Here is a 13,731-nt window from a genome sequence, read left to right as displayed (position 1 = left end):
AGCAACGAAAGTTATAAGCTTTGTAGCGTCACTGTAAAATATCGATAGCAATCATTCTATCCTTATCATTCAAGTATTTCTTCGCCCATATACTTATATGCGATCCACTCAGAATATCGATAAAACTATTGGTCCTCGGAAAAACCAGGGGCAGAATATTTTCTATTCCGAATGCAACGATACAGAGTTTTATTACAATCAAGGCGATCAGTTCGGCGAGGCGGAAGCGAAACGGGAGAGACCGGATGACGATATAACCAGGAATGGTACGCGTCAGCTCATCTAGAAGATCCGCGACGTCGACGACAACGACGCCGCGTGATCCTGAGGCGCCGATTCTCAGGGGCACGATATAATTTCATAATCAGAAAACGAACGAGCCAGGAAACGGTTTCTCCGATCGCACGTGAACATCCTTCCAAGTGCGATGCCACGAGACGAGATCTCGTGTTAACCAGATACGTAGCAGGTAGGTATACAGTCCAGGATGGGAACACGGAATGAAACGGTTTCCGCCTGGTAAAGGAAACCGCATCCAACGATATTGCAAAACAGCCAAAAGGAATTCACGAATCTGCCGTTACCCCCCAAGGCTCGCATTATGATGCGATGCATAATGCAACGTGTGCACGCGGCCCCGTGCATCATACATAGCAATGTCGGATACGGATATGATTTCAAAAAGGATTTCCCTCTGTGTCTGTTTCTACGACCCTCTCTGTCTTTCTCCTGTTTCGTCCACAACCTTCCCTCCACGATGTGTGAGTATGTGTGTAGGTTTCGATAAAGACGAACTTTGAATTACGATGGCTTGTACATAGCGCGTTAGCGAACGCGAGCGAGCGACTTTTCGCGTTTTCGTTTTACTTTCCCTTTTGATAGCGAACTTGAGACAAACTGACGACGATCGCTAAGACGCGGATTTTGCTGATACCATTTTGTGAAATTTTAACGCGCTGTTCGATAAACCGAGTACTCATGCACTGGGTTAGATTAATAGACCGATGAGAACATGTTTAATGGATTCAGGTGATTTAAAGGTGCGAGGTGAATCGCCTGGAGGTGTAGCTTGAGAAACGTTTGTTGTACCTACAGCGCTAAAAATGTGGAAATTTTGGTGACAATTTTCGACATCTGTGGCGAAGTCATATTTCGATCAAATAATTTGACGATTTCACAGAATTGACTAATAAAGGTAGACAATTTAAAACATATACAGCGATAGAAAGAAGAAAAACAAGCTGAAAATGCAGAGAGTCTCGCTAGGGAGGAAAAGGTTAGTGAAAAGAGAGTATCCTGATATAGAAAAGGATTATAAGGAAAATTAGAAACTGGTTGAGAGGAACGTAAAAATGAAAGAAGTATAAGATAATAAAATAGTGGAGAGAATGGAGCACGTGACAGAAATACGGTCGGAGAAGAAAATTAAAGAATCTGAAGGGAGGAAATGTGTAATTCTAAAAAGCAACCGCGGATAACATTAGGAAGTAACAGTGACGCGAAAGGAGAGAATAAAAAAGCGAACGAAATGTGCAAGAAGATAGAAAGCGAGCTAAATAATACAACGGAAATTTCAATTGTTCCCCAAGAAATAAAGTGTATAAAGAAAGGTTTTATAAGAAAGAGCTTGATACAAAAGTTGTTTGAGATTAAAAAATGCGTACTTAACAAATTTAACAAGCGCCGTTACTGCGACTAAACATTAAAAGTGTTAACACAACATCTCGTACGTTTTATTTTATGATTAACGAATCAACGAATTATTGTGTGAACACAGATAATTTTTAACATTATGAAAAATATCCCCCCCCCCACCTCAAAGAAAACAGTATTTCATATTAATCTCAAATTTATACAATCAGAAAAATATTTTCTATTATTTCCTGGAAATTTCCAATTGTTAACAATAATTCCTCCTGTTTTCTATTTTGAAACGAAACAATTTTTCATTAAGTAACGTTAAAGAAAGAAGTAGAATTTCGTCTTGGAAGTACGTCTGCGTTGCATTTCCTAAAGTGGGTAAAAAAACTTGGAAAATAAAATTGCTGGCCGCACGCGTGACATTTCAGGCACCGAGTAAAAATAAGTACGTGAAGGGAATATCAAAACTTGTAAGCGAAATATCAAAAAAGCGAAAATTTTCTTCGTGACTCCGTGCCTGTAATACCGCGCATGGGACACTGAAAAATGACACGTCACTCAGCTTTAGATACTGACCTGCCACTGCTCATCCGATATTCGCACGCTTCGACCTTTTAACTTTTTCTCCAAAACTTACCCCGATTTTCAAATAACATATCATATACCGTACGCTTGATCTTCATAGAAGTTCTTTAAGAACTTTCAAATTATTTCATATGCGTCGGTCTATTAATTGAAATTGTTATTGACCGATATCCATTCTGCAGAAGTATCGATCTGCGAATAGCTCTGTAACTTATCAAATTTCAGTTTCAATTTAACGAAAAATACTTACAATGCACATACATGAGTAACATAACTAGGAGCACGCAGGCTTTGATATGTCGCAAGTAAATTATTTTAGTGCACATCGAAAGGTTAAACGCGTGGCAACACTTTCCTTGACGAACGATTTCTGGGTGTTGCGTTATTGACACAGTGAAACATATCTCCTCGAGACGAACGCTAAACGCAGTTTTAACGGTATTGGTGTCTCTTCTGTTTCCCTATGCTATTCTCGTAGAAGAGGGTTGAGAATCGAGGAGCACAACAATGAAGAAGCAGAAGCAGAAAGAGAAACAGCGAGAAAGAGAGAGAGAGGGAGAGCGTAGCGCATACAGAAACGCGCGTGTTACGTTGCTTCACTGTTTACACGCATTCCGTTCACCATTGATCCTCTTTGCACGAGGCTAGGGGTAGTTCGGTTCCCGTTCCCATCGCTCTTGGGATTGTTTATAAGACTTCCGCTAGCTGCCGCGCTTTTCAAAGCTCAGCCCTATCGTTCGTCTTTCTCCTTTCTTCCAGATCCTTAGTTCCCTCTCTTTCCTTCTTTCCTTCTTTCTCATTCTCTCGTACGATCTGCTTTTCTTCTTCTCCTGCTCTCTCACGTTGCAGCAACTGGATGCCAGACAACAAGGGAGATTGTATGTATTACCTCGCCTGTCTGCCGCACGCTTGCCCCGACTCTTCCCAATCTACTTTCGAATCTCGCCACGACCGATACAAGGCACTACGCTCGCAATGCAATGCGATCAAATCGAACCCTCCTTGTATTCTGTCACGGACTTGAAATCCATACTATATATACAACTAACATTCCCTACATGTATGTATAGTCGCACGTACAGGGCATTTCACGCGTTATGAGTCAAATACGCAATAAATAAATATTCCTTTCGGTCAGTGAACGAGTATTCATCTTGGAGTTACATATTTTTAAATAATCATATTCACATCGACCTCTACATCTTCTATTTGACATACTTTTAAATGTGTAGCGGCACATGAGTTACAGTCAGTTGTCGATAAGACATCAACCAGTTATCAACTAATTATCAACTATCTAATTAACGAGTCATTAGCGATCCTATTTCACGACGAGCGTCTTTGCGAGCATTATCTGTATACTAATTTATCATTTTAAATATATTCGACGATTTCAACAACGAGCGATCTCGTCCATTAAACCTCACCGACCAACCGCACTCCACACATGAACCTCTACAAATTGGTAACCCCGACGTGAGTCGAACATGACTAAACAACCTCTACAAATGGACATAGTTGATCATGAAAGATATAAAACGTGTATAATTGACGTAAGAAACTGTAAGAAGGTACGGATCTCGATCGTTTGCTTATGAGAAGTTCATCGAGCATTGCTTGTTGGAATTTTCATACATTGCTTACAGTGATCCCAGGCTGTGATATATTTTAAATTGTAGGATATATTTTCGAAACAGTCTATACACATCACTACGTATCACTACATATCGATGTAATTGTATAATTGAAGAAAGATCTGTAGCGCGTGATGTATACACATGTTACGTTTATGGTGATCTTTCGTGCCTACGTTAGTCGTTTGGTCGTCGGTATAGAGACAACGTCCCTGAACCGCGGAAAATTTGATGGAACTCGACGCAGGCTAGTGAACCATCGCTTTTATCCACGTCGGTCGCGACATCGGGGATTGCATTGGTTAGGGTAGATATCGGCGAGATATGATGGATGACGTTCAATGATTTTCCGCGCGCGTTTCAATCGAATCGTTATTAAGTCGGCTGGAAAGAGATGCCGCGAATGATTCCCTGTCGTTTGCTTCTCTACGAGCTCCGGATTTTATCTGGCGGCGATACGTTTGTGGCCGATGGTATTCTGCTCACCGATTCGAATTGTTTAATTTCGAAGATAGCTATGATATTTCAGAGATCTATTGTGTTTCAAGAGGAAAGTAATGGTTTTGCCACTTTTCTATTTTTTGAAGAGTTTGGCAGGTTGATTTTATTATAACAGGTTGATTATATAGAACAGAACTCGTCCAATTCGTTTCATCTTTTTTATCGATATTTTACTTGATTTCTTTCGTCCATATACAGTTCATGAAAATGCCACGGAATACTCTTACGAATATATCATATATGCTATATAAAACTTTTTAGAATTTTATTTACACTATACTGAGGCCGGACTGCCATTGACTATATTGGTAAAATTTCAAATCAATCTGAGAATGGACATGTAGATTAGTGGATATTTATTGCAAACGTATATTTAAAAAGAAATTAGTATCCAGCATGAACAACCATCTTGGACTTTCTTTCAAACTTTAACGATATAATCATGATAATCCAATCTCAGAACAATGTTAATGAAATATCAAAATAGTTTTTATAATAAAGTTCCTATAAATGCTCGAATGCTTTGTACGAATTTATTATTTGTATTATAGAAACCATTTTGAAATTTCATTAACATTGTTATGAGATTCGACTATTATGATTATATTGTTAAAGTTTGAAGAAAATCCGAGACCACTGCATGTGTTGAAATTGTATTTAAAAAACTTTAAAATTACTAGATTCCGATATAATATCATGATAAAATATGCGCGAAGGCAAAATTAGATTATTCTTCTATTTTGCGCCGATTTTTAATAAAATTTTTCTAGATTTCGAGATAAAATGATTTTGTGCATACAGGTAAACACAATCCTTTCACCTCTTTAATTAAAGCAGATGTAAATAGAAGCTTTCGTGGTATTAACATAAATAATGCCTTAGGCGTGTCAGGCGTACTTAATAATGTCGAACGTTGATTTATAACCGTGAAACAAGTTTATCACGTCGCATTATCTAAATTTAACCATTCACAAGGTGTGCTAAATAGCGTCCCATCCCAATCAAAGCGATGAAAATCGGGCTTAAACGCGAATCAATTAAACTCTCGTTGATAACATCTTTGAAACAACACGGATCTATACCAATTTTCTTGTAAAATATGTGTGAATAACAGCTCGTTTCTTTCCTGAAATCAAAAGGTTGATATCATTTACTTTATGACATAGACAATTATATCGATCGATAACTTCCTACTACACTAAATGCTTTAAACAACGTATTTAATGAAAATGGTAAACGAATCAATAAACTTGTATATTATTTGCGTTGTGGTAAGATGGTTTGTTTGGCGTTAAATACATTAAGCGGGTTTCTCGTTGAATACATTAAAAAATAAATTATTTAATTTAAAAAGACACATTTGAATTTTATACATTTTCTACATGCCTACCTACTACAAAAGGACGAATAGTATACAAATTAAAAAATTACATTCCTTCCTCTAAATCATTCAACCTTTATCCTATACAATTTAGAAAACCAAAATAGCATAATAATTCTCTAAAACGTCATTTCAACGAACAATTATTTCGAGTATATGATAGACATTTTGTCTTTGTCTCCGTTACTTTGTCTGTTATCGAAGTAATCAGTATCGTTAAATAGAACAAAAATCTTTGTCAAACTGGACATTTTCACCGATTTCGTATTCACCCGCAATATAATAAGATTTCCCCGATGTTGACGACGAGTTGATGTCGTAACGGCGAAAGGGCTGCGACAATTCGTATTTATTTTAAACGGCGTGACCTACGTGTAACAATATTTCAACATAATGACGCGCGCGTTTATTATTTAAATTATGCGCAAAAATCTGCGGCTAAGAAGCGCCAGCTTCGCTGGCACAATAATGAGCGTGTCGTTTGAAAAATCGCGCAAAACGCTGCTCTCTTCCCGTTTTTGCTTTCATTTGCGATATCTCATTTTGCTGGAAGCGTTACGTTATAATTAGTCAATTATTGTCTATATAGTCAAATAATAATAAATTAAATATATTGTCTCCTGCGATACAGTTGTATGTTTAAAGAAGAAAAGAGATTTTCAAATTGATCATCGAAAGAAAAAGTACAGACAAAAAGTAATCTAAAAATATAAGCGTATCAGGAAAGAAGTATAAAAGTATAAAAATATACAAAAATATCGGAAAAAATTCTACGAAATGGGAGGAACAACGATAATAAAGAAAACAAATTTTTCTCTCGATTGCGATTTCGTTACAACTCTCTGTATCTCGCTTTGTATAACTCAACAGGATTTCTAGGGAAATTCAATAATATTGTCGGTACGGTAAAGTAACAACAAGGGGTTGCAATTCTCTTTGTTGAATTTCTCTTTTTTTCCAACGTAATGTCATATTTCCAAGTAATTCTACTTTAACACCACGTTTCTTTGTTCTGTTACGAGGCATCTTATCTTGATATGTAATTTCGCTATTTCGTTCTCATAACATTTCTCTCTTCAATCCCGTTTGTTGGTTAAAGAAATTCCGCCATAACAAACTCTTTAATTTGCATGACGAAATATGAAAATACCATGGCGCAGTTGAAAACATCAAACGAAACAACAATTAGAAGGTCTCTGCAGCTGATAAAACAATGTTAGGTCGAATGTTAGATTTTAAAGAACAAATGAAACTGGAAATAATAAAAACGTTCTATATTGGATAATCTGTGTTTTTCTCCACTGAAGGTATTTACGAGTGGATGCTTCGCTAAATTTAAACATCTCGTGTGTGAACGTAGAAGATCATGTACAGGGTGTCCCAAACTTACAGAATAATAATTTAATTAACGAGGGATTACAGATATTAGATACTTAATACGTTTTTATTCAAAACATGCATAGAAACAAAGGTTCAGAGAAGATTATCCCGCCTCACATTATAAATTCGTTCTTCGATTCCATCGATTTTCCATTCTTATTTAAGAAAAGAGCAAAAATAGAAAAGTATTGATGTATCTTCCACGAATCGTTTCAGAAAGTTGGACGAAATGCGCGGCGCTGCAATTCTTCCGATTAGCCAGCCACAAGAGCGGTAACATATGGTCGTAGGGAGGAAAAAACGGCAACTCGTAACTTTAATTCGTTTAGATAGGGGTATATGTAGCCACGAAATGGCTCTCGGTCGGGAAGAAGTAAAACTCGCGGATGCGTTTTAAACTTGCTTGAAGGCCTTGTATTCGAGCCACCCTTAACGAACGTATACTTTCGCTTTTTTTTCTTTCTTTATTTCTTCTTTTCCTGTTCTTTTCTTTTCCAGCAAGCTCTCGCAGCTCCTCCTTTCTTTTCAGCTTTCTTCCATCGTCCCGAGAGGAGAAAGCAGTGCGCGGGACTTGACCCTTCGTGTCTAAGGAAACCCAATTGAGTTCTGAACCGCAGTTATCCGATTATCACTATATACGATATATTTGTGTGGCTTGAGACGATGATAGCAAAGGCACATGCGTGTGTTAGTCTGCCGTGGCTAGGTTGCTTCAAGGTGGAGATACATTCCGCGAAAGGAAGCGAGCGATTAATCACGTTTTACTAGACTTCGAGCTGAGCCAACCAATTTGCCCGGAAAGGTCGTTGTTTTCAGATAAGAGGGCGAGAGAAAGGGGGAACGAGAGACAGCTAGTGTTCCCATGGAACAATCGACGAATCCGACCGTGATACGGAGTATGGACAAACAATCTTATCTACCGGCCAAGAGATAGGACTCTCAATTTCTACTCCTCTCTCCCTCACACTGTCTGTCTGTTTGTCTGTCGGTTTGTCTCTGTCTCTCTCTCTCTCTCTCTCTCGGTTCTTCCTGCTCTCTCCTTTCTCTATGTTCCATGCTCTCGGTTCATGCTTCCATGTTCGAGTCGTTCTACGTCCCTCTCAACGACACCGATTCGAGACCCAAATCTCTTCTTGGATGGATCCTGTAGTTCCGGATGTCTAGGCGGGAGCGACATCCTGTCGTGCCACATAGAAGGATACAGTTTATCGTTGTCAACGGCGCTGACTGATAAATATTGGCTGACGACAGTATCGCCATGAAGCAAACAGGTGTTCCAGGTAGTGGTAATAAAAAGGAGAAGCTGCCACATTTTTTCGATATTATATTGGAAGATTTGGCTGGTGAACATTTTTCGCAGGCACTTCTAATCTCTTCTGTTACAATATCGATACACGGTGACAGGGACTGCCAAGATCAATTTAATAAAAGCATGACGATAGTATACGCCTAGATAAACGTATAAAGTAGATAATAAGGCAGAAGTGTTAAATTAAATTCACGATGAATTTCATATTTTCTGAATTGTTGTATGTGAAGTAAAGTGTACATTTTAAGAAGCCAAAATTTTGAAGGATCTAATATAATGTAAAATCGGAAGTTCGTCTCAACGTGAGAGGAGAGGACTAGATAAAATAAATAAAATTTTTCGATGAATACATGCATCTGAATCAATGTGGCTTGATACGTAATTATGGAGAAATGGACTGAAAAACTGATGAAAGACTGATAGACAATTAGAGAGAAAGAGAGAGGGCGTGAGGGACAATAAATGAAATCACATAAATCGCGTTGTAACAGTTTAGTTTAATTGCATTTAATAAATATTTTTTCCTCACGCTGTAAATATATCTATGATGAATTGAAAATTTTCAATACAAACATATTGAAAACGAATGAAAATTAGTTATTTCTGTACGATTCGTTTACGAAGATTGCTCTTCCACGATCAAAAGGAAATCAAATAAAATTTATATTAACGATTGTAATCCACCGTCAGATTAATTGAAAATTCTGTTACGTCTATATGTACGATATCAAGCATAGAGCATCTTACGTCAACATCATATTGCAATCAGTGTTAGGACTGTTGAATTTATGGTCGACTAAATCCACAAATTACTACTATGCAAGTAGTTGGTCTAAATGCAACTCGCAGCCGTAAACATAGATACTGGTATTTACGCCATACCAGGTCACGGTGGAGCTGTTCAGCAAGTCTAACGTTAATATTCGGACAAACCAAGATCGCTTTTCTTGCACGACAAATATGGTTATGTAACAATAATTCGGCATTGCGATCAAGTATTGGAAAGCTTAATGAGAAAAAGACAAACGATTATAGTACACGAGGAACGATATATCGCTGTTCAATTGCGATAGATACCTGTTCATTGTTAGCTATATTTACATATCCAAGATGAATCATATTATCCACATAATGGTTTAAACAAGAATAATTTCTTACCATCGAAAGCTTGGCCAGGTTTTCCAGCTAGCATTTAAAAAAATGCAGAAACAGATGCACACTTAACAAGATAGAAGATAAAAATACAAATGTTTCAAGCTGTAGCAACGTTGAGAATGGAAATGTGGATGAGAATTCGTAGTCTGCAACGAGGAACGTATTTGAGGAGAATGGCAATGCATTCTCGTTAGTCAAGCATAATTTAAACTGGATAATGGGTGATTGACGTCTGAACGAGGAAACTCTCTCAGCCATCCATCCCTACATCTGATTCCGATGTACAAACCTAATCACATTCGTAGGATAGAGGACGAGAGAATGAAAGGAACGAATAAAGTAACAGCGAACAGCAGTTACCTGATTTTTGTATCTTTATCAATCATTTTTAAGTTTATACGCTTATTTTGCTATTAAATATTGCTTTTAATGCGGTATTCGTTGTACTTCTTTCTGTGAATGTCGTATTATCAGCTACTTAGAAATACGAAAACAACAGCTCATCAATGGACGAATATTTACTGTATTCCTATTCAAAAGAGGAATTACGCTGTAACAAAGACACGAATAAATTATTACGGCTACAAAGTATTAAAAATATTGTACGAAAGGAGAGGCAGAAAGAATTTCAAAATTACGCAACAGAGTGATGATAATCTGATCGCGAACCACTCGTTAGAGCTTCTTAAGTTCATTCACTCGTACCGTTAATCCACGCTTTGTTCCATAGAATATCCGCGACACCGTTCCAGCAGACAAATCGCTGCTAAATTCTGTTCTCCGTAAAGCTTGGCTACACGCCAATGTATCCGACACCATGCAACAAACTTATTTAATTATTTTTCAATCAAGAAAACCCGTTGTCGAGATGTGAACGGATGAGAGAACCAGTTACCCTAAACTTATTTAATTATTTCCTCTTTTACCTTGCACGACGACACTCGCTCGTGTGACGCAAAACGATACATCGTTCATAGTCAGTTACCATACCTATTTTTTCAGGTAATGTTATTCCGTTATGGGACGCCTCATATAGTACATAGATAGTCTTCAGATGTAGTAAAAGATCGCATACAGAACGGAGATAAACTATCCAGAGACACTGGGGAAATGGAAGAGAGAGAGAGAGAGAAGGAGTAATTTATTTTCTTCGTTTCTTCCGCAAATTAAACAGGTCGACCGAAAGAGCTCGATTCGAATTCCATAGGATCGGGTTGAATTCGTGCTAGAATTTCCGTGGAAGGGACAGAATCGAAGGATACGTCTGTGAGAATCGAAGGATCCAGCCGCAGAACCTGTACATCTGGGTGAAGAGCGTAAGATTCGAGATCCGGAAACGGTAAATTAATTCGCGAACGACAAGCCCAGTCGGCAAGCCCTATCGGCCGTCGTTTCTCCCTCGGTTTCAGGGAATAAACATCAACGGCAGAAGTTGACCGGCGACCGGGAACGACGTCGCTACGATGTCGGTTTCCAGGTCCCGGCGCATATCCGAAATTCGTTCAGCTAACCGTTCCCCCTTGGCTCGTGTTTGGCACCGGGTTTCCTACCTCGTTCCTCTACCTCCGTTGTATATCTGCATCGGACGTCGCGCGTCGCGCAACCACCGGGATTTCTACATTCGCTATATACCTAACTGTGTCGATCGCAATCCGCGAACTGCTGCGATGCGAATTGATATCTAATTCGGGTCCCGGTGATCTGCGAAATTAGCGGGCTAACTGCTTTTGCACCGGGGAACTCTCGGCCGATTGCGCTCCAATTTCGAGTTTACCGAGAACTGTTTGATGATTGACTTCGACGCCAGAATCGGGAAACATGCTCGATTCGCTTCGCCGCAAGAAGTGTATTCTGTTTCTGCTTCGTTTTCTTTTTCCTTTTCTTCTTTTCTGTTTCATTGTAGGAAGTGAATTGAAATGTATATAGCTGTTGAAATAAATTGAGCAAGCAGAGGTTTGAACGATTTCCGATTTTCGTAGTGAAATTGAGATTTTAATTTATAGGTCCTTTTAGAGACTGCAATGAACATTTATTTAAAAGAAATTCGATTCATCCGATAGTGTCTATGGCATTTTGTACGTATTTTCCCTAAACCACAATATATTTTTTAAAACAGTTTGAATTTAATCATCGCATCAATTGGAAAATTATTTCACTGATTGCGAATATAATTTTTATTTTCAGATAAAATCTAACCAAACGAAATTTCTATTTTAAGAATCGTTTATTTCTCGTCCAAGCCATCAGCGTCAGGTAAAATTGTCGACCTGAATCGGACGAAAGACAACCAAAAGCAAACGACACCGTTAACTTTTTCACTCACCGATTGGCACGTTGACAGCAAAGAGAACGACAAGAGCGCGATGGCAGAGCATTGTGCACTGCATGGAAAACGCGATGAATCGTCGTCGTCGTCGGTCGGTGGAACCAGCAGCTGTTCCTTTATCTACTTAACGCTGTCATCTTCCGCGAGAACCTCTGTTTCCAGTCTTCTGACGCATAGCATGCCTGAAACAATGGAAAACCATGGTTAAACACATTCGTTAATCGTTATTCTTTTTTCTATAATGTGAATATTTCCGTGGCTATCCCGGTTGACAGATTGAATTGGTTGGTTCGATATTCGAACGCGTCTATTTTCGACGAACGGGACAGAACTACACCTCGCCATCGTCGCGCTTTATCGGCCGTTTCCACCGAGCGAACTTTCGACTCGTGCAGCCTTGCATCGCAAAATTGACTACCCTAACCACTTCCATCGTCGTTATCTGGCCTCAAGCTGCTGTTTCTCCTCGATGACGTTCGATCCTGTTCCGCGAAACTTGACTAACAGCTCGGTCAAAGACGAACTCCGGCTGATGTTTCATGGGACGTGGATCGATCGCTTTGTTTCCTAACCAAACGATGTGTAATTGTTCAGAAAAATTTTGTTTTGTGTAAATTTGTATGTCTATATTGCGTTGTTATATAAAACATTTTAAAGTTTCATTAGCACTACTAAAAGATAATGATAAAAGGTAGTAGCATAGATTCAAAACAAGAACATTTGGCGTATCTAATACTATTAACTATTAATAATACCTTTATACCCTCATGGCGTCTTTTCGCTCGAGATATTTATATTTCTATATTAATAAATATTTATATTATCTAAATCTATATAAATATTAATTTCGTTCGATCTTGTTGCCGACAAAATTGTTATCAATCTCTATATGTTGAGCGGTATCGAAAAAAACGGCAAACAATAACAAGCATATAAAAGAACATATTCTATCAAAATGCACTCATCGAATAAACGTTCTTCGTTTACATCGATCACGGTCGATTACTGGACACTGAAAAGCACGTGTCTATCCGCAACGCGCGTTTATTCGGCAAAACGAAAATCTGTAACGTATGGCTATTATTGAAATTGTTGTCTGACGGTATTCGGCGAGCGTGTTACGATTCCCCTTGCCACTGGACTAACGCGAGATTGTTAATTTTCCATATTCCACGGGACATGCGTTCACGGCGTTACGTTCCGCTTTGTGCACACCATTGAACAGATTCGTGGCCTTTCCGTTCGACCAACACGTGTAACAGTACTGATACGGTTTCGCGTACGATTTCATCCTCGATAAAGTATTTGTAATTCTAATCCGCGATCTAAACGATCGACAAAGAGGTAGCGTAGACTCGTTTCCGCGTTATGTATATCGTCGAAAATTATTTTGTATAGTCGTGTCGGCGACTTGATCGTTCATATTGGTTCACGCGTCTACGTGACAATAAATTGTTAATTACCATTGACGGTAGTTTGCTTTAAAGCATGAACAATGTAACGGGCGTGTGCCGCGACAATTTTACCAATTCGCGCGACATTGATTTTCAAAGTGATCGACGAAATTATCTGGCCCCACGATTCACCGTTGCTTATTCGATTTGCAAGCGGGTCAACAAGTCTCGTTATTAGCTCACCGTGCCTGACTATTGTGCGGATATTTATCGATTTCGTACTCGCTTAATTCGTTTGTCTCTAGTGCTTTTGAGAAAAGATTCGGAAGGAAAAGTGGCTGTGACAGTTTCAAAATCAAAGATTCCAAAACAATATATAATAACAATTGCTCTTGAAAATAATGAAGAAGAATTTTGTTTTTAAA

At 38.6% G+C, this 13,731-nt stretch overlaps 1 protein-coding gene across 3 annotated transcripts in view; it reads right to left on the bottom strand.

The window, feature by feature from the left end:
• Positions 1 to 13,731, bottom strand: part of LOC117215073 (lachesin-like) — a 181,443-nt gene that overhangs the window by 89,466 nt on the left and 78,246 nt on the right. For 2 of the 3 annotated variants that reach the window (XM_033461495.1, XM_033461493.1), the window contains exon 2: positions 11,910 to 12,094. In XM_033461495.1, the coding sequence (XP_033317386.1) occupies positions 11,910 to 11,973 (64 nt within the window). In that variant the 5' untranslated portion in view covers positions 11,974 to 12,094. Of the gene's footprint in view, positions 1 to 11,909; positions 12,095 to 13,731 lie in introns of those variants that run through there. The other variant, XM_033461494.1, reaches the window with a different exon arrangement.

Source organism: Bombus bifarius, unplaced genomic scaffold (genome assembly GCF_011952205.1).
Source record: "Bombus bifarius isolate JDL3187 unplaced genomic scaffold, Bbif_JDL3187 scf7180000009343, whole genome shotgun sequence".
Lineage (NCBI taxonomy): Eukaryota > Metazoa > Arthropoda > Insecta > Hymenoptera > Apidae > Bombus > Bombus bifarius.
This window is presented reverse-complemented; position numbering and strand designations above follow the sequence as displayed.